The 23,617-nt window shown below is 42.6% G+C and overlaps 1 protein-coding gene across 1 annotated transcript in view; it reads right to left on the reverse strand.

Moving 5' to 3' along the window:
- Positions 1-23,617, reverse strand: part of SPTA1 (spectrin alpha, erythrocytic 1) — a 66,768-nt gene that overhangs the window by 4,778 nt on the left and 38,373 nt on the right. The window contains exons 28-47 of the mRNA XM_077886588.1: positions 22,106-22,205; positions 21,795-21,992; positions 20,896-21,039; positions 20,205-20,308; positions 19,578-19,740; positions 19,188-19,319; positions 18,556-18,693; positions 18,272-18,376; positions 16,832-17,040; positions 15,225-15,345; positions 14,545-14,666; positions 13,621-13,753; positions 9,575-9,673; positions 8,721-8,883; positions 8,096-8,172; positions 5,106-5,315; positions 2,647-2,943; positions 1,710-1,822; positions 549-566; positions 7-58 (exon numbers count right to left, since the gene is read on the reverse strand). Of these exons, the coding sequence (XP_077742714.1) occupies positions 7-58; positions 549-566; positions 1,710-1,822; positions 2,647-2,943; positions 5,106-5,315; positions 8,096-8,172; positions 8,721-8,883; positions 9,575-9,673; positions 13,621-13,753; positions 14,545-14,666; positions 15,225-15,345; positions 16,832-17,040; positions 18,272-18,376; positions 18,556-18,693; positions 19,188-19,319; positions 19,578-19,740; positions 20,205-20,308; positions 20,896-21,039; positions 21,795-21,992; positions 22,106-22,205 (2,698 nt within the window). The remainder of the gene's footprint in view (positions 1-6; positions 59-548; positions 567-1,709; positions 1,823-2,646; positions 2,944-5,105; positions 5,316-8,095; positions 8,173-8,720; positions 8,884-9,574; positions 9,674-13,620; positions 13,754-14,544; positions 14,667-15,224; positions 15,346-16,831; positions 17,041-18,271; positions 18,377-18,555; positions 18,694-19,187; positions 19,320-19,577; positions 19,741-20,204; positions 20,309-20,895; positions 21,040-21,794; positions 21,993-22,105; positions 22,206-23,617) is intronic.

The following is a 23,617-nucleotide window of genomic DNA, read 5'->3' on the forward strand; positions in this document are numbered from 1 at the left end:
ACTTACTTTATTTGCTTCCAACTGGGATTCCAGAGTTCCTGTTTCTTTGAGCAAAGACCTAGTTAAGAACGAGAGGGAAATGTTTTTCATAGCATCAGAGGTCAGTATTCCACCCAGACTCACCAATTCTGACATTCTACATTTCTCTACTTGTACGTCTATTACACGGCCTCTCTGAAATGAATTTTCACACCGGATTTTCACAAGACTGAACCCTTCTGCCAATTGGCAGGTTGCTAGGCAGATGAGAAGAGAAGGAAGGTCTGCCCTGGTCCTTCTGTGTCTGGGAGAAGGCTTCTACACCTTCCTCTGGGTTCTTCCTCTCAAACATACCCGCCATCTAATGAGGACATGACTCCCTCTAGTGGGCTGAAGGCAGGCTGATACGGCCTGCGCTCCTCTTTCCACTCCGCACCATCCATTTGGGCACCATCTCAACCTGATGGTGAGGGGGATGATGATGAAAGATGCCTCAGTGCTAAGCCTTCCTTATTATTCGTCTTCGAGAACAATATAACAAAACAAACACGATAACGTAAAATACTGACCCGTCCAGAAAATAAGCCCTGGACACGGGAGTCCGGAACAGGAATCAGAAAAGAGAAAAAAAAAAAAAAAAAGAGAGAGAGAGAGAGAAAGCACAAGTTAACACAAATTCCTTCACTGATCTTCTTTCCTCAGATTTATGAAATATTCTAAATCTAACAGGAACGAGTTTTGCCCCTGCTCCCAGCATCCCTCCCTCCCTGAGAAGCTCTGTCTTAGGATGAGGAGCTCAGGAGTCACGTGATGTACTCGGTGCTGGGCATGCTGCCAGGGGATGGGGGACAAAACCCGGGGCACAGGAGGATGAACTGTGCTTCCTCTGCTTTCTGCCGGATGACTTTTAGCTGTGACACAGGATTTCCTCTTGCTCATCACCTGGTTTCTCCTTTTTGAGTTTGTAGAAACAGTATATGTATCACAGATGGTCTAAACCACCGCTTTCACTCTCAAAACTCCACATTCCTGACCCACCTACTGGATGGGGCCTAACAGCTTTGACAGTTGTTCTAATGTATTACAACTCTCGACATTTCTTCTTTTCCAGGTCATTTGCCCCAGAAGATGCGACAAATGCTATTTTCACGTATAAGACATTCCGCCTTTGGTAAGAGCAACCAGCACGTAGTATCTCAGTGATTCTCACCACAGTTGTATGTCAGGCAGCACCAGAGCTTCATAGCAGGTGCTCTCGGCAGGCTCTGCCTTTGGTCATGCCAATGAAATCCTATGTGACCTTGAGCAAGTCCGTTTGCCCATTGAACTTCCTTCCGCACTCGGAGGCAGAGCTAATCAGACCCGCTCTGTACAATTTTCAAGGTCGCTCTGGGGGTTAAGGGAGGTAGTGGGTGTGGAAGCACTTTGTAGAGTGTAGACATAAGGGACTGTATCATTTTAGACTTTAAGTACAGTCAAAAGGAAAAAAAATGAGAGTGTCTAGGAGAGATTATAGAAGTGTACACAATGGGCAGTGGCATCGCATTCTTGTTTCTTGATTTTGCAAGGACTGATTTAGAAAAACATCAATTCCCAATGAAATGGACAGACAGGATTTGGTGATTTTGGAACAGCATAACTGCTGCAGGACCCCCTCCCGCTCCCCTCAGATATGGATTTCATCCCTGTGGCGACGCAGGGATCATGGCTTTAGAGGCAGCGCTGCGCACCTGGTCTCCAAGATCCACTGAAGGAAGGCGCTGGCATTCTGCTCAAACTCCTGGCACATCTCAAAGTTCTTGACTTGTCTCTCCTCCTCCTTTTGTAGCTCCTGCTCCCGCTCCTAAAGCCCCACATCACAGACAGTGGCGTGAACATCGAAGACCTGTCTTTGCAGTAAAATAGCTGGTTCCTAGGCTCAGCTGCACACCTGCCCTCCCCTCAATCTAAGTGTCTTCCGGAAGCATGTGCTCCGTGCTCGTGTTTCCTCCTGGCCTCCAAAGGGGAAGGAAGCTCCCTCACGCCCCGCCCCATGAGTACTTGCAGGTGTCTCTAAGACCAAGCCCAGTGGCAAATACACTAATACTAAAGGCAAATCATACCTCTTCTCATTTTTTTTTTTCTGGGTGAAAACTTCATTTAAGTGAACATAAAAGTGGCCATAAAGGGAAAAGTAGTAACAAGAGTTGCCATTTAAATTGGCGATATTTTGGTAAAACTTTTCTTTGTTTTTTAATGTTTTCCATAGTTTCTATGATGAATATCTTTATAGACAGATGAAAATAATACACAAGCATATAAAAAAAGGCACTTTGGAGTTATGTATAAAATAAGGAGTGCCTGGGGTGGGGGGCAATCTATAGGCTGTGAACATACATATGAACCTCATGAACTTTCACATCCCATGTTTGGAAACACCTCCTGGAGCCTGTGTTTGCTTCCCCGGTTCACTGCTCACACCCAGAGGCAGGAGAGTGTCTGAACCCTGGGGTGTAGGGCTACACCCGCTGTGAACGTATTTTCAAAATTTTCTCACGACTGCTGTCCTGGCGTCGTTATTAATTGTGTCGTTTCTTTCTCAAAAGTCCCCCCCTCCCCCAACTTCTATAATAAATTAGGCAGTCACGCTCACCAGAGTGAAAGAAAGTCTCTGCCATGTGCCTTTACCTTGATGACCTCAGATAGGTGCTTCCAGAACTTCTCTAGCACCTCCATTGTTAACCAGGTGTAAGGGCTGGAGGGCACATTTAAGGCCTTAATCTGCTGGTCTAGCTCCAGCAAATAGTTGAAGTCAGACTGTGCCTCAGCCAAGGAGGCCAGGAAGGCCTCGTGGTCCTTCTGCAGCTGCCGGACCTCGTTCAGGGAGACACAGTGCACAGGCTCCGAGAGGTCCTCCTCGGCGTTCTCACACCAGTGGTTGAAAACGGAAGCCTTGTGTGCAAATTCCATGAACAGCTCCTCAGCCTGCAGAGAAAAAAGTCACCTCCATCTTTCCCGATAAAGCCCCTCCACAAAAGAGAAAACAGGATAAAACAACAACAATAACAAAAAGAAAACCCCTAAAACCACCCAAAAACCATACTCAAATACTTTCAGGGTCAGCTCTCCCAGACAGCAGAACTGAAACCGCCGAGCACATGCACTCAGTGGGCAGGCAGGTGCATGTGAGGCGCCAGCCCGGGCCCTGGCCCCGGTGTGAAATGAGTCAAGTCCTCCGTTATCTACAAATAAGGAGGCTGAAGGACTCCCAGAGTTGTTTTAGGACCAAGAATCCAAGAGAAGCAAGGGCTGTTTTCGGTGATAAGCCTGCACAATTTCTTATCTCGAAGTCTCTGCCCTGATTTTTTGCATGTGGCAAACATGCAACAGCAGGCGTTCAATGAATGAAGGCATGAATCACTGACTACACGGATCATTGACGGGTTAGGCCTGTCTCTCTCATTCTCTGTTTGCTGCTTCTTTCCCTCCTCTGCTCTCCTGCAGACCAGGCCCCTCCGGTGTCTCTTTGTCTCTGAGCTCTTTTCCTGCCTTCCTCCTAAGACATGTTCAGGCCTCAACCTAGTTCCCGACCTCTAATCTGTACCCTTAGCCCTACGTTACCATCTGGAGTTATCCAGATGCTCCAAATGACTGAATTGTCTGGATTTCTGAACAAGAGAAATGGTACAGATTGTTCCAAAGAGTAAGTGAGCAAGAGTAGTTGTAGATTTAAAATGTATCATAGATTTAGGGTCGGCAGCTTGTGTTTCTCAAGAGATTTATCTGAGACAAATGTGAAAATGAGTTTTCATCCCCAAATTTGGAGGTTAAAGAGGAGAAAATTGGCCCCCATGGAAGAGGGATTACAAAGGTATTACACCATTACATCTTACCTTGTACTCACGTCAGCAATCTCTGCTAAAATAGACTAATACAGAGAAAGCTGAACTGGCCCCTACACGGGAAAGACACAAAAGCCTGTAAAGTACTTTACGTTGTTGGATCATCTGAGTATTTTACACAGATTTTACAATCAAGAACTCAAATAACAAACCTCGGACAGGGGGTGGGGGTGACTGGGTGATGGGCACTGAGGGGGGGCACTTGATGGGATGAGCACTGGGTGTTATGCTATATGTTGGCAAATTGAACTCCAATAAAAAAATAATAAATAAAAATAAAAATAAATCAAATAACAAACTCTTGTTAGTTTGAAAATTAGGACAAATGGAATCAGAATGCCAGGTGTCTTTCTATATTGAATGCATATATATATGTGTGTAAAGTTGCCCATAAATCGATTTAATTTTTCACTTAAGACTTATTTGTGTAAGTACCAAGCCCTTCAGTAGAGTAATTAGCTAAGGGTCCAGACTGACTAATTTTTATCTGTGTGTTTGTTTCCTAGTTCCCCTAACTGCCTACCTTTACTTGCTGCCCGGTGCCACATTTCTTACAGTCTAGGAATGCTCAGTAATTTCACTGAGCATCCTGACTTCCTTCTATTAGTGATATTTTTTTATGATCAACATCCAATACCTTTAGCAGCCACGACTAAAAAGAACATTTTCATCACTTAAGCCTATATAGAGCTTAGTGGTTTGCATTGCATTTTCAGATCCATTATCTCTCTTAGTCGTCATAACGCAGAAGCCAGTGGTAATGCGATCCTATTTCATTAATGGAGGAATCAAGGTTCAGAGATGTGAAGTGACAGGTACAAGGTCTCCCAGCTAGGAAAGGTGAACACAAGATGAGAATTCAAATTCTATTTGTCAAGTGCTCCTTTTATTTGGGTTAGAGAAAAGTGTAAGGAAAGCCTTGCCTCCTGCCTGCCAGCTTAGTTTTTCCATATGCTAGGGGGACCATTTTTGTCCTTCTATGATGTGTCTGACTTTCATCTCAAGTCAGCTGGGTAACTGACAAATTCGCTAAAAAAAAACCCTTCTTATCAGTCTAAAAACACCCTGATTACTTCTTGTTCAATAAGAATCCCTTCCTGATCTTTTTCATGCACTCACTCAAATGTCTACAGACGATCCAAACAGTAGTTCCAGTACTATTTCTGGATTCCATGACTAATATACAGATAATTGAAGCCTGATCATGACTTTTTCGAAATTGTATTTTTTATTTTATTTTTTTACCTTCTGTAGGGGCAGCTGCTTCTCTAGCAAGTTCTGTCTGTGGGCTGCAGAGGCCTCCAGCAGCTGTTCCCAGCGCCTCAGCAGAGCATCATGGCGCTCCTCAATGGCTTTGGTCTGGCTGTGCTGAGCAGCCACCAGTTGGTCTTTTAGGTCAGTTATCTTTGACAGTCTGTCTTGCTGGAAGCTCTGCAGACTGGCATCCAGTGTGTCCTGGGAAAGACCCAAAGAGAGGCTGTGAACAGAGAAACAAGGTAGATTCCCAGGGGCCATTCACACCTGGGTTCCACCAGATTTTTATTATGAACAAGGTAAGGTCTAGGAAAGAATCAGAGTGAGGACCAAGCAAAAGGAAACATAACTTAGAGATTTAAGTGAACATTTGTGGTTGGAATTATGGCTAAGTTCTGGTAGATGCATGTTTTGGAGTCAGAGCATAGGTTAGGTATAAAATTAATACTAAGGGAATATTGGAGAACGATATGATCTCCTTTTTTTGAGTCAAAACTAAATGCTTCCTACAGCTCACATCCTAAGACTCCTGTACATACCCTGTTAGATTTTGTGTTCTGATTAGAAGCAGTACACTACTAGAGATCTTGAAAGTACACACGTTGACAACAGACCTCTTACAGGGGCCAGTTGCACAGTCATTTGCGTGTGTGTGGTGTCGATATCAAAATCACAAAATTCTGGGTACTACACTTCCAGCTTTAACAGGGTGGCTTGTATTTAACCAGTTCTTCCTATGAGAACAACTTTAATTGCTGGATAAAGGTACAAAACATCAGCTGTTTGAAAGAGATCAGAATGCAACTCGGGAAACTATACCTCAAGGAATCAAAACTCTAGAGAGATGAAGTAGTAGTAAATTCAGAGTAATATTTTCTGGATATTACTTCCCTAGGACGTGTGGACCACACAGACCAAGCAACTGAGGGAAAGGCAGCTGCTCAGAGCTCTTGATGATCTCATGAAACTAAAGAGACAGTTTCTGGGGAACCAGGCAGCCAGGACTTGAGCAGCTATGGAATAAGCACCGCAGAAAAGCTGGTTCAACCTTCTGCCTGTTTTCCTTCATGGCATCTACAGCTCCCTAAACTATAAAGGACAGGAGTCCCAGAAGCCAAGCAGAAAAACAGTAATGAGGAGTCAAATATGCTAAGCAGCCTCCTCAATAGTCTTACAGTGCTGAGTTGAGGACACAAAGAGGACTAGCCTCAGTGAAAGGGATTCAGTTGGACCCATAAAAGGCCCCAGTAGTAAGAGCTAATTGAAAAAGGCAAGTCAAAAAAAAAATTATGCCTTGAAGCCTTGAATTATTTCAGTCCCTGGCCAAACAGTAGGGGTTGGATGAGGGATGGAAGTGTTAAATTATAACTCAATCAAAATTCATGAGTTACGCTACTTTAAATGTAAATGGACTCACTATTCCAGTAAAATGATCAAATTTGATAACTAAACAACACTCAACTCTGTGAGATTTTAGGAGACACATCTAAAATATAAAGACACTCCACACGTCCATGTTCACTGCAACATCATTCACATTAGCCTAGACATGGAAACAACCTGAGTGTCTATCAACAAATGGCCAGATGACAAAAATGTGATGTGCGTGTGTATGTGTGTGTGTAAAATGGAACATTATTCAACCATGAGATGGGAGGAAATCCTGCCATTTGTGACAATTTGCATGAAATTTGAGAGCCTACATTAAATGAAGTTAGTCAGACAGAGAAAGACAAATGCTATTTGATATCACTCGCAAGTGGAATCTAGAAGAGCCAAACTTAGAGAAACAGAGGAGACGGGTGGTTGCCAAGGGCTGGAGGGTGGGGGAAATGAGATATTGGTCAAAGGATAGAAACTTCCGACTAAAAGAATGGCTAGTTCTGAGAATCTAATATACAGCTAATAGAACAGTAAGTATTATATACTTGAAACTTGTTAAGAGAATAGATTTGAAATGTTCTCACCACAAAAAAGAAGTAGTGATTACGTGATGGAATGGAGGTGTCAGCTAGTGCTACAATGGTAATCATTTTGCAGCATATAAGTGTATCAAATCAGCAACAAAGAAATAAAATATAAAGACATAAATGTAAAAAAAGAAAAAAAACAACAACCAAAGGATGGAAATAGGTATACACTTCAAACACAAAACAAAACAAAAAGCCTAGTTCTCTAGTACATGAAAAAGAAAACTTTAAACCAAGGATTATTATTAGAAAAAAAATTTCATGATTAAAAGTATCAATTCATCAAGGTAATTTATAATTGTAAATGTCAACACAACTTTAAACCTAGCTTCAAAATATATAAAAATAACAAAGTATTTAAATAACATGATTAACAACCAATATCTGGCAGGTAATATAAACCACTGTAAAATACACATCCTTTTCAACTGTACATAGACTATTTACCAAAACGGCCCATTTGGTGGATGTAAATCAAGCTTCTAGAATAATATAGAATGTGTTTTTAAAACAAAGTGGAATTAAACTAGCTATAAATGCCAAAAAAGATAATAAGAAAATTCCCAAACATTTAGAAATTTAGCAAAATACACTATGGAATAACCAGTGGGTTAAACCAGAAATTAGAAATAACAGAAACATTTTAACTGAGTGATAATAGCAGAAGTCACATATGAAATTATGAGGTGCAGGTAAAGCTCTGCTTAGAGGGAAATTTATATCCTTACATGAAGATGCTAGAAAAGCAGAATGGCCAAATATTTGGCGATCTAAAGAACCACCTCAAGAAATGTTTTAAAAAGATAAGTTAACCCCAGAGAGAGTAAAATAAAATGATAAAGATATAAAAAGATATTAATGGAATATAATATAAAGATATAATAAAGACAAATTTTTAAAAAATGAAAGTGATACATCAGAGCCTACAGATAATAACCACAGAATCGGGGAATGGGATAATCCTAGTGTTCAGCTTCCATGAATGTGGGCCAGGAGCTGCCCTGTTCTCACCTGCTTTGCCAGGAGGGTGAGGGAGGCGGCGAGGTCTGTACTATTGCCGTTGGTCTTCAGGCTTGCTTCCTTCTCAGCTAGAGAGCAAAGGGGATTGATTAGAGGGGAAGGTAGTTGCTCTTGAGTTGGCCTTGCTGAGGAGAAAAGAAATATTTACTCTAAGTCCTACGAGAGTGTCCTGACTCTGGGAATGGATCATTGATTGGAATATGGGAGCAGCGGGGATGGATGGATGGTTTCTCTGGACTTTGCAGCATAGCAGTGACGGGAACAGAGCTAGGGCCAAGGGAACCGCTGCGTGTTTTGAAAACCAAAGGGAAAGTGCAGATTAGACATAAATTGCGAGTGATCAAACACACTGTATTTTAGAATGTTTTGCATGGCTCATGAAATCACCAATTCCTCAAAAATGTGTTTTCTGGAATTCTGGTCCTCAGTCACCCATCAGCAAGCTTTCTGGGGCAGGTGTGCACATGAGAGTGTAACTGTGTCCAGAAAAGGTAGGAGTGGGTGAGGACGGAGTATCTCTCTTCCCATGGGAAGTGAGAAAAGCCCAGAGCCTTTCTATCCATGGAATTTACCAGCATTTCTGACATCCAAGGACCCTGTTCCTCACACGTCATACCTATCCAGGCCTCCACCACGTCAGCCTTCCAGTTAAACTGCTGAAAGGCGTAATCATCTTCCAGTTGCAACTTCCAAGCATCTATTGCCCTGAACAGAGAAGGGATCTTTTCTTTCAGAGACTCTATCTTGGCAGAAATCTTCTCCTTCTGCTGACTTTTCTCCTGCGACATCAAGGTGGAGGGGAGAGGAGGGACAGATACGTGGGTGGATGTCTAGGGCTAGAAGCTGGAATTCTTTAGCATGATAAAAAGGTGCCATGTCTCTCATTCCAAATACATAGCTACTGTCCTCTGGGTCTAGTGCACTTACCATATTTTTCCTCCATGCCCAGGATGGTTATTTCCACTCTAGCATTTGGGAGATCTACTTGTGTTTGTCCACATTATTGTGGCCTTTTTAGTTGGAGTCCCCTCTGTCCAAGGTTCTTGGTATAGCACTTAGACCAGTGAGGGTTTGTAAAAACAAGCATTAAATAAAAAAATGATTCTCAAGTCACAAAGAAGTTTCAATCTGGTCCTCTCCCTACAGGCATATGAAGAAACTTCTTCACATTTTTGCAACACTCTACAACCAAAGCATGTCATAAGACCTTTATAAATGCCATGTCCTGCATACAATGAGTAGGAGGGTCAAGAAAGGATTGAAGGACATCTGAGAGGTATCCCTACAAGAACTTGAAAAAAATAATTTACAAAAAGCAGCGACTGAATAGGTAATTACTTGCTCAGAGCAAAAGCAAGGCAGCTTAGGCAGAAATTAAAATTCAGTGTGATTTAGCACTGCTCATGATTCTGTATTTGGACCAATCCCTTTTGGAAAATGAGCTTGGCCTGGAATCCCCGAGTTGCTCACCTCATTCAAGATGTCTTCTCCTTGAGCACATATACCTTTCACTCGGGTCTCATGGACAGCAAAGTCATTTTCCAACGCTTCATGCTTCTTTAGCAAGCTCTGTATGAATGAGTCAGTGAGAATCAACACATCCAAGCCTGGGCAATCTATCCCATCCGCATTCTGACTCCCACTGACACTACTACCCACAGAGATGATTCAGCTACGCTGCTGGAGTAGAGGTGTGTCCACCTCCTGCATAATGCCACTCAATGCTTCTCCCAAGGCTCTTTACTCGCCAAAAAGGGCAATCTTACCAGAAAAGAAGGAGGCAAAGGAGTACAGCTCTGTGAACTTAGGCGTTTTTGGACTTCGGAATGAGAGTGTTTGGTCAAGGTAATATATAAGGATTCCTCTATTTCGAAATTTATATAATTCCATCAAACATTATGCCCAATGGAAAGATAATAAGTATTATCTTACACTGAGAATTGAGTTAGGGGCACCTGGGTGGCTCAGTCGGTTAAGTGTCTGCCTCCCAGAGTTCTGGAGTCCTGTTCCCTGCTCAGCAGGGAGTCTGCTTCTCCCTCTGTCCCTGCCCTCCTGCTCATGTTCTTTCTCTCTCTCTTGCTTTCTCTCAAATAAATAAAATATTAAAAACAAAACAAACAAACAAACCAAAAGAACTGACCCAAAGGCAGCTGAAGAGAACATTGAGCTGTCTTGAATCTCACTCTCAACTTTCTCTGTGTCTACCTGCTGCTGGAAGGATGGAGAATGGAGTCAGGACGAAGTCCGGGAGTTTTGTGTCTCCTCCTTCTCTGTATTCTCCTGAGTGTTATCCAGCCAGCCAGCTCTGCCCGTCACCCCCCATCCTCAAGAAAGCCTGGGCTTTCTCTGCTGCCTTTGCCTCACCTTGTCACAAAGGCACCCCATCCACTTTTCCTTCTACATCACATACTAACCAGGCCAAAGGAAGAAAGAGGTTTTGTGTGACTACCAGACTTTTAACCACCACATTTTGAAAATAAAAGAATTTCTGATACTTGGTTTCCATACATGGTTTCTTGGGCATTAAAATAAGATGGTTGTTTCTTTAAATACAAGGTGAGCTACATGATCTGGTATGACTGTGTCATATTTCATCATTTTTTAAAGATTTTGTTTATTTATTCATGAGAGACACACAGAGAGAGGCAAAGACACAGGCAGAGGGAGAAGCAGGCTCCATGCAGGAAGTCCATCCCATGACCTGAGCCAAAGGCAGAAGCTCAACCACTGAGCCACTCAGGTGCCCTGTTATATTTTATCCTGATGCAGAAACTGTACATGGAGACTGGAACATGATCCACTATATAAAATAGACTGACTCAGCCATCTTTTCACATACTCATAATGCATGAAATAAAGTCTTTTCAACACTGTCACCTTCTGTTTCCAATCTCTTTTCTATGCTTCTCTTTGGACACCTCAGAAGCTCAGGTACCACACATCAAACACAAGTTTCCTTTAAGTAAAATCCAGATGTTTCTCTTTAAAATGCATTCTTAACTAGCCTCCTTAATGTTGTGTTAAAAGTTGATAAGGAAAAAAAAAGTTGATAAGGCCAAAAGATTAAAACATGGTTTAAATATATTTATAATGCATCTCATAACTGCAAGAAGTTGATCAGAAACATCTTCTCTTCTTCTTACATGTTAAACGAAGGGAGACGATGAGATCATGGGAAGGAAATTGAAATTCAACAATAGGTAAACAACTCTCTTTTCTTATATTAGCCAATCTTTATGGGCCCAGGAAACCAAAAACTCAGAAGGTCAATTTTTTCTTCATGAAAGATGACATAGAAGGGCTATGTGGATAAATATCTTAAGGTAATAGTGAGGAGTATTAGCAATAAAACTCATTAAATCTTTTCCTGGAATTTTTATGTTAGTGCAAAAACTCATTAAGATGACCCTTTGAATGTGATGGCTTAAATACACCTATTGAAAGATCAAGATTAGCAGAATGGGCTTAAAAATCTGACCCAACTGTATGTTGTCTACAAAAATCACACATCAGATGTAGTAATGTGGGCAGGTATGAAAGTGGCACATTCACACCTGTAAAAAGATGAGCCATGCCCTGGCTCTCATCTAAGACAACAGTAAGCTCTAAACAGATTGTGGACTTAAAATTAAAATGTAACTCTCTAAACTTTTGGAAGAAGACATAAGAGAAGATCTTCATGATCTAGGGCTAGGCAAAAAGTTTTAAAATTTGACGCAAAGCACAGAAGGTCAACAGTTAAAGCAAACAAACATTCCAATCAGAAAATGGGCAAAAGAGGCAAAGAGACATTTCAATGGAGAAAAGAGATAAGCAGCAAAAAATCACATAAAAAATTAGCCATCAGGGAAATACAGATTGAAACCACAATGAGATATCCTGCACTCGTATCAGATGGCCTAAAATAAAGACGATGACGGCACTAGATCCTGGCAAGGAAGGGGAGAAAGTTGGGATCACTCATACCCAGCTGGTGAGTGTGTAGAATGGTACAACCACTCTAGAAACAGCTTTGTGCTTTTACATTTTTATGTATTTATTAATTTATTTTAGAAAACAAAATATGCAGTTATCCTATGTCCCAGCAATTGGACTCCTGGACATTTATTTCTGAGAAATGAAGACTCAGGTTTACATGGAAGCTTCTGCATGAATACTGAATGCAACTTTACTCATAACAGCTAGAATGGGGAGACAAATCCAGATAGCCTTCAACATCCAAGTGATTAAATGGGTACATCCATACCATGAAATACTACCCAGCATGAGTGGACTATTGTTGCACACAACCTGAATGAATCGCCGGACAACTACGCTGAATGAGAAGCTGATCCCCAAAAGTGACATACTCTATGAGTTCATTTTTACAATATGCTTGAAATGTCAAAAATTATTGACAAAGGATTGGTGGTTACCCGGGAATAAGGAAGGGGGTGGAGACAGGAGGGAAGAGGGTGACAGTGATGTCCTGCATCCTGACCGCATAGGGGCCAGTGTCCTGGCAGGTGTCACCTCTGAACGAACCTGGGTAGATGGTACCTGGGGCCTCCCTATAATTCTATATTCTATAGAATTCTATATTCTATAATCTATAGATTATAGATCTATTCTATATTCTATAAGCCTCCCTAAGAATTCTATATTCTTACAACCGCATGTGTATCCACAATTCTCAAGACAAAAGATTTCATTTATAAAAGAGAAGCCTTTGGGAGTGTTTGATATGAAAACTTAAACTACTTAAATGTGTGGCATGTGTGCACATGTCCCAAATGACTTTTCAAAGGAAAGGGGTTGGCGGTGCGAATTTTATGCTATGCAGGTTTTAAGCTTTCTCTTGCCAGTGTGAGGCTTTCCTTATGTCATCACATAAGAGCAAATTAAACTCCACAGAGAATTCTTGGTAAATCCCTAAGTTTTAAGGCTATTAGGTACAGATCTCAAGGTCCCAAGAACATTATTTTCTTAAGATCACTCAAAAGCTCTAGAACTCCATATTAACTCAAGGCCACACAGATTCATTTCTTTTTTGGGAAATTCTATACCATATTTACAAATATGTCTCTAAATTGTGAAAGTAGTCTACCTGCCAGGTAGCCCTTCTAAAATTATATTTTCTAAAAATAAAAAATAAAAAAAATAAAATTATATTTTCTAGAAACTGCAACCAATGCCCAGGCATAAGAATCTTTCCAAGTCAGTGTAACGTTAGTATCTGAGGGAATTTTTAGGAAACCTCACCCTGTGAGGGAAGGTCTGTCACTATGATGACAAAAATCCCAGACAGATCCCAAATCATGGGATTGAGCTTTGAGTCCTGCCTTCACACCTGATATATTCCAGGATTGTATCTTTGGGTCTTGATTTTTCATATTTAAAACTGACAGAAGTATCCATATTTGCATCATCTTTTTCTCCCACCAGGGGAAAGATTCTTTTCGTAGAGGAAAACGTCGACTACTTAAGAAAAGATTCAAATCAAAGGGAAGATATTAGTCATTCGACTTGTCGCTCACCTGAGTAGTGGCCAGTGTGTCTCCAGAAGCCCCTCCGGCGACCATAGCTTCCTTTTCACTGATCCAAGCCTCCTCCTCTTCGGCATTCTGCGTGAATTCCAGGTACTCTAAGGATTCCTCTAGCTGACGCCCTCTGTAACAGGGTGGTGAGCCCAGGGAGGACGAGAAGAAACCAGTACTCAGGGGAGCACAGAGAGCAGCACAGCCACCGCTGCACTGGGCCACAGAACTATCGAATCTGGGGTCCTGTGAACCAGTGGAGGCCCTGGCCCCGGACAGTCAGTTTTGTGGCATCATCTGCTCTCTGGGAATCTTTGCTGAGGGAGGGGAGCCTTGTCCAAACATGGGGGCCCAAACATCAGAGCTGGAGAAGAGCATCAGTGAAGTAGTATCTCTTTCTACTCTAAGCACCACCACTCCTCTTATCCAATGAAGGCACCACGTGATGCTAGAAGTTTCCTTGTTTTCCCCAGGAAGACATACCTATCATAGGCAGAAATTATTCTGTTTGGATATATGGCTATAGGGTTCTCATTGGCTGTATGGTATCAGGAAGAAGATATACCTCTTTGTTCTTTTACTCCTAGGAGCTGCACACAGCACTAAGCCTGGGGCGGGGGGAGGGGGGGTCATACACAGTAAAAAAGACCCAAGGGGCAGGCCCTGGTGTGAAGGATTGGCATATGAGGCCAACAATGATAAATGACAATTCCAAGTAAGCATGGGAGCAGACGTGTGTTCAGGCCGCAGAGGAGACAACCTCCCCGTGTCCTCCTGGGGTAAGTAGGGCAAGCTGCATGGAAGATTGCCATCTGAGCAGGGACTTTGATGATAAAGAGAGATGGGGAGTGGAGGGGAGCAGCCAATGCTAAGCCCAACACCAGCAACCCAGGAAGACAGCGGGGCCTCTTATTGCCAACTCACCGCGTGGTAGCCAACTCTTTGAGCTTCTCCCAGTGTTGGAAAAATTGAGCCAGCCGCTCCTGGATCTCCTCTTGCCCCACAGCAGCCTTGTCTTGCAGCCTCTGTGCCGCATCCAGCACATTCTGAAGAACACACACCCCCATGGCACATTGCCCCACAAACTCTCCTCATTGACTCATAGCTCCCTGGCCAGGTATCCAGCCCTTCCCACACTCCATGTCATTTATAAACTTCATGGTACTTGGGGGTGTCTTGAAAATCATGGGAGAATGAAGATGCCTGCAATGAGGCCCACCACGCTAAAGGTCGCCTCGTGCAACTTGAGTGCTTGCACTAGGCTGCACTCCACGATCATGGATTATTCATGGTGACACTGCTGCTGAGCCAGACCCAGAGAGGTCTTCTTCCCCTGTGGCTCAGCTCAAGAACAGCTCTTCCAGATATCCCAGCCCACGTCCTAGTCAGCAGCCACAGTGACTGGGGTGTTGAAAGTGCCCTTTACAAGGAAAAGCACAGATCCCTGTGCAGAGTCCTTCTACTCATGGGCAACATGAGAGGAGGGAAGAATGCCTGTGAGCTCTGTGCCTAGCTCCCGGGACCCTGCGTGCCACCTCCACATTGTGTACCATCACCCCACTTCCCATAGTACGGGAATGTTGTTAAAATACAACTCCTCCTACCTGGATGGTGGGTTCGTGGGCCACCAGCTCCCCCTCGAGGCGCTTGTGCTTCTTCAGCAAGTTCTGAACCCCCTGAAGGTCCCTCCCGTAGTCCTGGGAGCTCACTTTTAACAATTTTTCCCTGGGACCAAGGAAGGAAATGGAAAACATAGTTTAGACACGTGAGACTATCCTAAAGCAAGAGTGTTCTAAGAGTGGGTGTGTGGCTGGGGGTGGGGAGGTGGTAAATTCTGGAACACTTGGGTGTCAGTAACCACAAAGATAATTAGTACCCAAGGCTTTCTGCAAATCTTCTGACAATATAAATGAAAATAACATATGGGTTCCCACTATACCATGGCTGTCCCAGCCTTCCCGTTTGTTCCCTTGCCTATCTGTTCATCTTTTCTTCTTTGCTCAAAACGACACACTAATGTTTCTCTTTCAAAAAAAAAATGTAAAAACTGTATGCTCACAAATGAATGACCCTATGTACATATATGACCTTCATGGCCTTTATTACTTTTGCCTATTAATATCAATAACGAATTTGGGTAGAATGGGTATAGATAGCTGATACTGTAGGTATCATGGCAGTTGGATTAGTTCCAAGTGTAAAATATTTGAACAGCACCACAAAGGACAGTAAAAGACTACAGACAGGAATATATTATCTCATTGTTTCTAGAAGTTCCTACAGTGTCTTACATGCTGCCCTATGTATGTATCAGGCTTCCCCCTAATTCATTGGTTACCAGCAAGAATCATCAGATTTGTAGAAGAGGAATGTGATGAGGCAGGTTAAATGGGAATTTGATTTACTAAGATTTTCCCAATAGTACTTTTAACAACAAAAGTAGAATTAGTAATGAAACCATGGCAGGTACTGGGTAATATTGTCTTGTGTCCAGTTCGGTGATACCTACTATACACAGGATACACAAGGCATAACGTGGATGCAACTAGAGGGTATTAAGCAAAGCAAAACATGTCAGATAGAAAAAGGCAAATACCATATGATTTCATTCATGTGTAGAATTTAAGAAACAAAACAGGTCATCATAATGGAAGAGGAAAAGAAAGATAGAAAAAGCAGGAAGCAAACCATAAGAGAACAAACTGAGGGTTTATGGAGGGAGGTGGATGTGGGATGGGCTAGGTGGGTGATGAGGGTTAAAGAGGGCACCTGTTGTGACGAGCACTCGGTATTATCCCGAAACCAATATTACGCTGTATGTCAACTAACTAGAATCTAAATAAAAAAAAAAAAAATGACAAAGATCTCATCAGTTGAGTCAGTTGTGAAGGCCCAGCTGTCTCATTCAGATATTACACATTCTATGAACCATCTAGAACAAGTGCACGTGGCTTAATTTTGTTCCCCGAGTGTATGTGAATTGTTCCCCACTTCTCCAAGCCTGTCTCCTTGTGCCTGCATACAATGAAGTAATCTGAGAAAAAAAATAAAACCAATGTTAACTTGAGGCTAAGGCAAACATGGTTAAGAAGTAATACCAGCTGTAAGAAGCAATTAGATATTTCACTTCAGTACCAAATAGGAAGGAACACGTTTGGCAGATGGTCTCTGCTCTTCGGTTACTTAAGCAGCCTGCGTTGGCGGTACATACTCTATCCACGACTCCTCATCATCTAAGTCCTGGAAGAACTGGAACAAGTCATAGGCCTCCTTCAGTTTCTCGTGGTGTGCCGCTGCCAAGTTCTGGACGTTCAGGAAACGCTCGTTGACATTATCCCTTTCCTCCACAATCTGGTCAACATTGAAAGTCCCGCTGGAGAGCAGGTCAGTGGCCAACTCATTCAGGTCGTTGAGTGCATCCTAAAAAGCCCAGGTGTATTCAGTGAACAGAATGGTACAGGTATGAGGTAGACCCTGGGGGAAGCCCGGGTGGCTCAGCGGTTTAGCACCGCCTTCAGCCCAGGGCGTGATCCTGGAGACCCAGGATCGAGTCCCATGTCAGGCCCCCTGCTTGGAGCCTGCTTCTCCCTCTGCCTGTGTCTCTGCCTCTCTCTCTGTGTGTCTTTCATGAATAAATAAATAAAATCTTAAAAAAGAAAGTAGACTTTGGACTTTAACCACTAGTGCAGGTTTAAAGACTGGGTTTAATAGGTTAATTTTGAAGATAGTCAATTTGATAGATATGCTCTTTTAACTCGGCTCCGATAAGGGCCAGATCAGAGGGCAGTATGAGGGATGTGACTGTGATGCTCAACCTGTCCGTTCGCCTTCTGGTATTCCCTCCCGTCCCCAACTGGAAAATGAGTGTGAATAAGTGTGTGTCTCCAACCAGGACTGTCTTCCTCATTGTACTGAATTTGATGCAGATTAGCTGTTAGAAGCTTTCAACAAAAGCTTCTCTATCCTACCATCCCGAGGCTGGCCACGTCCAGGACACACCCAGCCCCTTCTGTCTGTTTTCACACTCACGCTGCCCTTCTAGTGATGTCGGGGGGAATGTCATCAAGTCCTAAAGCTCTGAACTTAGAAAGACTTTGACTTCTTGTCCTTTCTGTGCATATCTCTGCCACCAAATAAAACTGGTAATATAAAATTCTCCAGGATGAAATTAATACCTGCCAATGTGTTTATCATTGCTCCCAAGATGCATTTCTGCTTGATATTGGAATGCAACTGAAATTCTCCACAGAATTTCCAGAGTGTATACATAATTCAACTTCACTGCACATGACATCCCCCTCTGATAGTTTTGCTCTCTATAATTATGTAAAATAAACTTCCATTTTCTTTCAAAGGCCAGATCAAATATGAGCTTTGGTAGATAGTGAATTTATGCGCATCCATCATTAAAAGGTAGACAAGATAGCTTTAGGATCCTCTTCCTTTGAATCTGCAGCTTCATGATAATTGCTAAGCAGTGACCATTGCAGCAGCTCAGCAGCCTATGGATTTGACCTGGTTATAATGACCACTGGCTGAGAACACAGCCGGTTTGGCAAGACAGTGTTCTCAAATGGCCTCCTAAGATGAGAGAAGAGGGTCAGAAGCATTTCCATTCTGCCCAGAGCAATGAGATTCTAACACTGCTTACCTCTCGGGCCAGCATTTCTGTTTCCAAAAGCTGATGTTTCTTGAGCAAGTTTCCTGCTGAAGCCAAGTCCCTGGCCTGATCTTTCATGGCCAGCAGTGTCTCTGCCTGGGAATAAAGGAATATGCAGTGAAGATGCCAGATGAAAACTGTTTTTAAGGAGAACATTAGCAACCATGTCCCCCAACATTTCCCAATAAAGTTAAGAAAATTGTTCATGCATAAAACCATTTAACGGGCAAGTATTTATTAAATTCCCATGTCCCCACCATTCTGGGTATGATTACCTCTGAGAGCCAGAACTTGAAGTCCTGGATGCCTGTGTTGAACCTCTGTTGGCGACTTGCCTCATTGAGCTTCTGTCCTTTGTCAATTGTTTTCTCAAGCAAGTGTTTCCAGTGTCCCTCCAGCTCTTCCAGTTGAGTCTAACCCAAAGAAACTCGGGGATCACTATGGTCTTTAGGATCCTGAGTCCTATGACAACTTGAAAAGACACTGTAGGGGGCTGGGAGTTCATAACTAGCCAAAATCCACCAGCACTTGAATGCTGTACATTTTAAACCAGTTATGCTTAATCTGGGAAAACAACAGGAGGTGTTGGAAGAAAGTTTGAGGAAAGGGCCCTGGCTGCTTACAGATGCTAAATGCCCAAAGTCTTGGCAGCAGGGATAGAGCATGTCCAACAAGCAAGACGACACTTAGGATTTAGGTCTAAAGCTTTCTCAGAATCCTAGATACTGAGTTTGACGTAAATGATAAGGTCTGAGCATCGCGGTTTCCCACCTTCTTTGTGGACGGTCAGAGGGAAGACTGTTAACCACAGAACACACTCCGCATCCCCACCCGTGGAAACGCTGAAGGAGGAAGAGGCTTCTCCGAAGGTGCATTTAGCCCAAACCACCCTGAGCAGAATCCCTACCTTCATGGTTTCTTCATTGCCCTCACATGCATCCCGCTCAATCAGAGAGTTCCCCAAATCGAGGACTTCCTTCACCTCCTCGGCTCGGCCTTGGACCTCATTTTCAAAGGTCTGGTGCTTCAGGTATTTTCTCTGAAGGGAAAGCAGAAGCCAAATTACCCTGTAATCTAAGGAAGCAAGTTAGATAAACTCTGTTTCTAAGAAAGAGTCAATGTTCTGTTATAACTAATGGTGCCTTCTGAAAGACCCGCCCCTTCACATTAGACTTGGAAGCTCCTGAGGGCAGGGCAGTGGTCTCAACAGTGAGGAAGCGTTCTGTGTAGGGAGCTGACCCTTCACCCCACAATCTGGGTTTGTCAGAGTTTTCCAAAATTCCTATTTTGAACTTGCCTGAATGTTGGTGGGATCTTTGTAGGATTCATCGCAGGCTATGGGCAGCATCTCGCTGATCCATTCCTCCAGGTCCTCAAGGTCATGGTAGAACTTTTTGAGGTCAGTATAGTTGCCGAGTTTTGTTCTCTCAGCAACCAGCAGTTCTTTAAGAGCATTCCATCTGGGGGAGGAGGCTGGATCACTCTCTGCCCTTGACCTTCCCACCAAGCTTTGATGCCATATCTGCAATCTTCCCGTTTGCCAACCTGTCCTTTCTCCTCTCATTATTTATAAATTTTTATACTATATGTAACATAGCTATATATTATTTAGTTGTATATTATAATATTACATTTTATATACATGCATATATTACATATAATAGTGCATATTATATTGATAGATCTAGTTGTTGCATAGTCTCATTATTTTCAAATATACAGTGGCTAAGTCAGTAATTTTTAAGTTATTTTCCATGCCTTTCATTCTGTTGAGCCTGGATCAGAAATGTTCGCAAGTCACAAGATAGTTTTAGGCATTTAGAAATGAAAAGAACTCAGAGTGTGACCCCCATCCTCCATGCTAGCAAAGAGATTGCTCTGCTATGTCTTCCTTAGCTCACAAAAACACTTGCTCAAGCCTGACCTGTCCAGCACCCGTTGGAAGCGAGCAGCAATCTCGTCCTTGGCATAGTGGTCATCAGCTACGAGCCGCTCTGTCTCATGTTCTAGCTCAGTGATCTTCTTTTCCTAGATAGAGGAAAAGAAAAAAATCCAGATCCCTGGGGATTAGGCTTTCAGTGCAATCCCAGACTCCCTCTGAGAAAAGAACAGAGATACCCCTTGTGGCTTCACAAGGGGGAACAAAACCAGGGCCAAAAGGTAAATGCCATGAAAATGGCTTTTAACTCAACAGGAAGAGAAATATTAATAATGACAATAAGATGGTTCTGAGTTCCTGGGGTACTGAACTCCTGGTAGGGACTCCTGTTGTACTGACTCCTATGGTACTGAGCTCCCTAAAGAACAGACTCCTCCCATGACCGTGGCAGAGGGTGACTCCTGCACTGGGTGGGATTTTGGAATAACCAGCATATAAAGTCACTTCCAATTCTAAAAGGTTGTTAGGTTGTAAAAACCTGGGCTGCAGTAAGGCGGGCTGATGCCATGAGTGAACTTGGGTAAGACTAAGCCACTGTGTCAAGCTGCCCTGTCTGCTCAGAGCTCTCTGTAAAAAGCAAATTAAGATACTTGTGAATCATAAAACTACATACATATATAGAATTTCTGTTATTATTATTAATATTCATTATTGGAATTCTTATATTAGTTATTACCTGCGCAGTGATTGCCTTGTCCAAGTCATCCCGTTTCTTCAACAAGGCCTCCAGACTGTCTAAGGAACTCTCTCCCTCTGACCTCAGGGAGTTCTCACGTGCCAGCATCCAGCCCTCAGCCTGATCACATTTCCCGTGGAACAACTATGAGGAACGAAGGAAGAGGTTATATCCAATCCAAGGGACAGAGGAAATGACTGATCCCTCTCCTATGGCACTGACATAAGGGGTCCCGTAAGGGTTGCTTATGTTCTTCAAAGAAACATTCATACCATGAATCTTACCTATACTGGACCTTTTACTCTTCCCTAAAGACACATTTTATGTTTTTATATAAGCTATATTCCATTCCCAGGGTGCATTTCCCGTATGTTGCACAAGGCAGATGCTGGCTGGTTATTTCTTTAGGACTCTCATAAACACTACCTTCAGGATGTTCATCCTTTCCCTCCCGGGCACTAATCACTCCCTCTTCTTTAGCCTCAAAACTTTCATACATTTTGTTTTATTAATAATCCCTCTGTATTAGAATGGCCTGTCTACATGTCTAATGTCACTACTTAAGAAAAAGGGTGTTATTTTACTAATCTTTGTATTTCCAGGGCTCTGCACACAGCAGGTTCTCAAAAAGAACCAATCAGCCAAACTCTCAATCAATAAATACATTATAATCACCTCATCTCATGCCAATAGTTGATCCCCACTTTGTTTGGCTCTCCTCGCAGGGATAAGAGCAAAGAACATCACAATAATGAGAGCACAATGGCAGATTGCCAAGACATGCCCGTGTGCCCACAGGAGGGCAAGCGCAGTGAAAGGAGCACCTGTAGTGACTGCAAATTTGCACAGAAGGAACAGACTAAGGCCAATCCTTCTCAATGGGGTGAATTTTGCTTTACCTGCAACTCCAGACACTGATCCAGCATCCTCTTGCGTTGTTCCCAAGCTTTCTCCAAGTCACCTTTCTTTACCCTGATCTCTTCAAGTTTTTCTTCAATTTCAGGGCTGGCACGGTGCTCACTCCTTATAAGTTCTGCACCAAAGTCTTCTAAGGCCTGGAAGGTGGGACCCTCTGCCTCCATGTCAGCACGACGCTCCTATGTTGGAAAAAGGGAGAGATTGGTAGTACCAGTGGCATCTCAGCAATGTCATAAAATGAGGGAAGTTTGGGAGGTCATGTGACTAGTAGCTGTGGATTTTGTAGCCATACCTGGTGTCGCTCTAGCAGGATCTCCGTGCCAATTAAATCATCAGCCAGCTCCTGTGATGATACTATGCCACTAATGCTACTGATCCAGTTGTCCAGGTCTCTAGAGAAATAGATGTATTGGGATTGACAAGAAAGTCTTGTAGCTCGAGAGAGGGCTGTCCGTCCTTGGCTTTTCCTCTCTAGAAAATACATCTAGATTAACACCTTGCATCTGGCTTTATTTTTTTTTGTTTGTTTTATAAATTTTTTTTAATTTATTTTTTATTGGTGTTCAATTTACTAACATACAGAATAACCCCCAGTGCATCTGGCTTTATATGCTTCTCAGATCTTAGGTTTGTTGTTCACACTGGTTTTTGTTTGTTTGTTTATTTTAAAGATTTTTATTTACTTATTTGACGAAAAGAAAGCATAAGCAGGGAAAGCGTGAGAGGGAGAAGCAGGCTCCCCACTGAGCAGGGAGCCCAATGTGGGGCTCGATCCCAGGACACGAGGATCATGACCTGAGCTGAAGGCAGATGCTCAACCACTGAGCCCCCCAGGTATCCTGTTTGTTTTAAAAGGCAAATTTATTATTGTAAATTTGTTATGCATTACTATGCTTGTGTATAAAGAATGAAAATAATCTTTTAAAAGGAAAGAGATCTAAAATATAAAGTTACAGAGATGAAGACAGATCGACACTTTCTAGAATATGGTAACGATGCCTAAGAAAAATTCCAAGGAAAAGGAAAAAACAGGGAAAAGACATAAGTGTGATAAAGATGATTTACTAGAAACCAATTGGAAGTGTGTTTTTTTTTTTTTAATTTTGCTAAGATTTTTTTTTCAGAATTTTACTTAAATTCTAGTTAGTTAATATTTGAAGGGTACATGTTCCCCGATGTCTATACCAGCATTATCTACAATAGTCAAACTATGGAGAGAGCCCAAGTGTCCATCAACTGATGAATGGATAAAGAAGATGTGTGACATACATTTATACCCAATGGAATATTACTCAATCATCAAAAAGAATGAAATCTTGCCATTTGCCATAATGTGGATGGAGCTACAGTGTATTATGCTAAATAAGTCAGAGAAAGACAAATACCATGATTTCACTCATATGTGGAATTTGAGAAACAAAACAGATGAACATTGCAGGGGGAGGGGAGAAAAAAGAGAGAGAGAAGCAAACCATAAAAGACTCATGATGATAAAGAACAAACTGAGGGTTGATTGAAGGAAGTGGGCGGGGGATGGGCTAGATGTGTGCTGGGCATTAGGAGGGCCCTTGTGATGGGCACTGGGTGTCAGATGTAAGTGATGAATCACTACATCCTCCTGTTGTTTACACTGTTTGACTTAATAATGTCAGTCCCTTATGCTTGAACCTATCTTCATCCATGTTATCTCTTTCAGTTCTTGCAATAATCCTCTACGGAATCCTGGGAACTCTTTTGCTTTTGGTTTGGAGATGAGGAGGTCAGCCTAGAGAATGCCAGCGATTTGCCCATGTAATCAATACAA

The sequence above is a fragment of the Canis aureus genome, chromosome 38 (assembly GCF_053574225.1).
Source record: "Canis aureus isolate CA01 chromosome 38, VMU_Caureus_v.1.0, whole genome shotgun sequence".
NCBI classification, from domain to species: domain Eukaryota; kingdom Metazoa; phylum Chordata; class Mammalia; order Carnivora; family Canidae; genus Canis; species Canis aureus.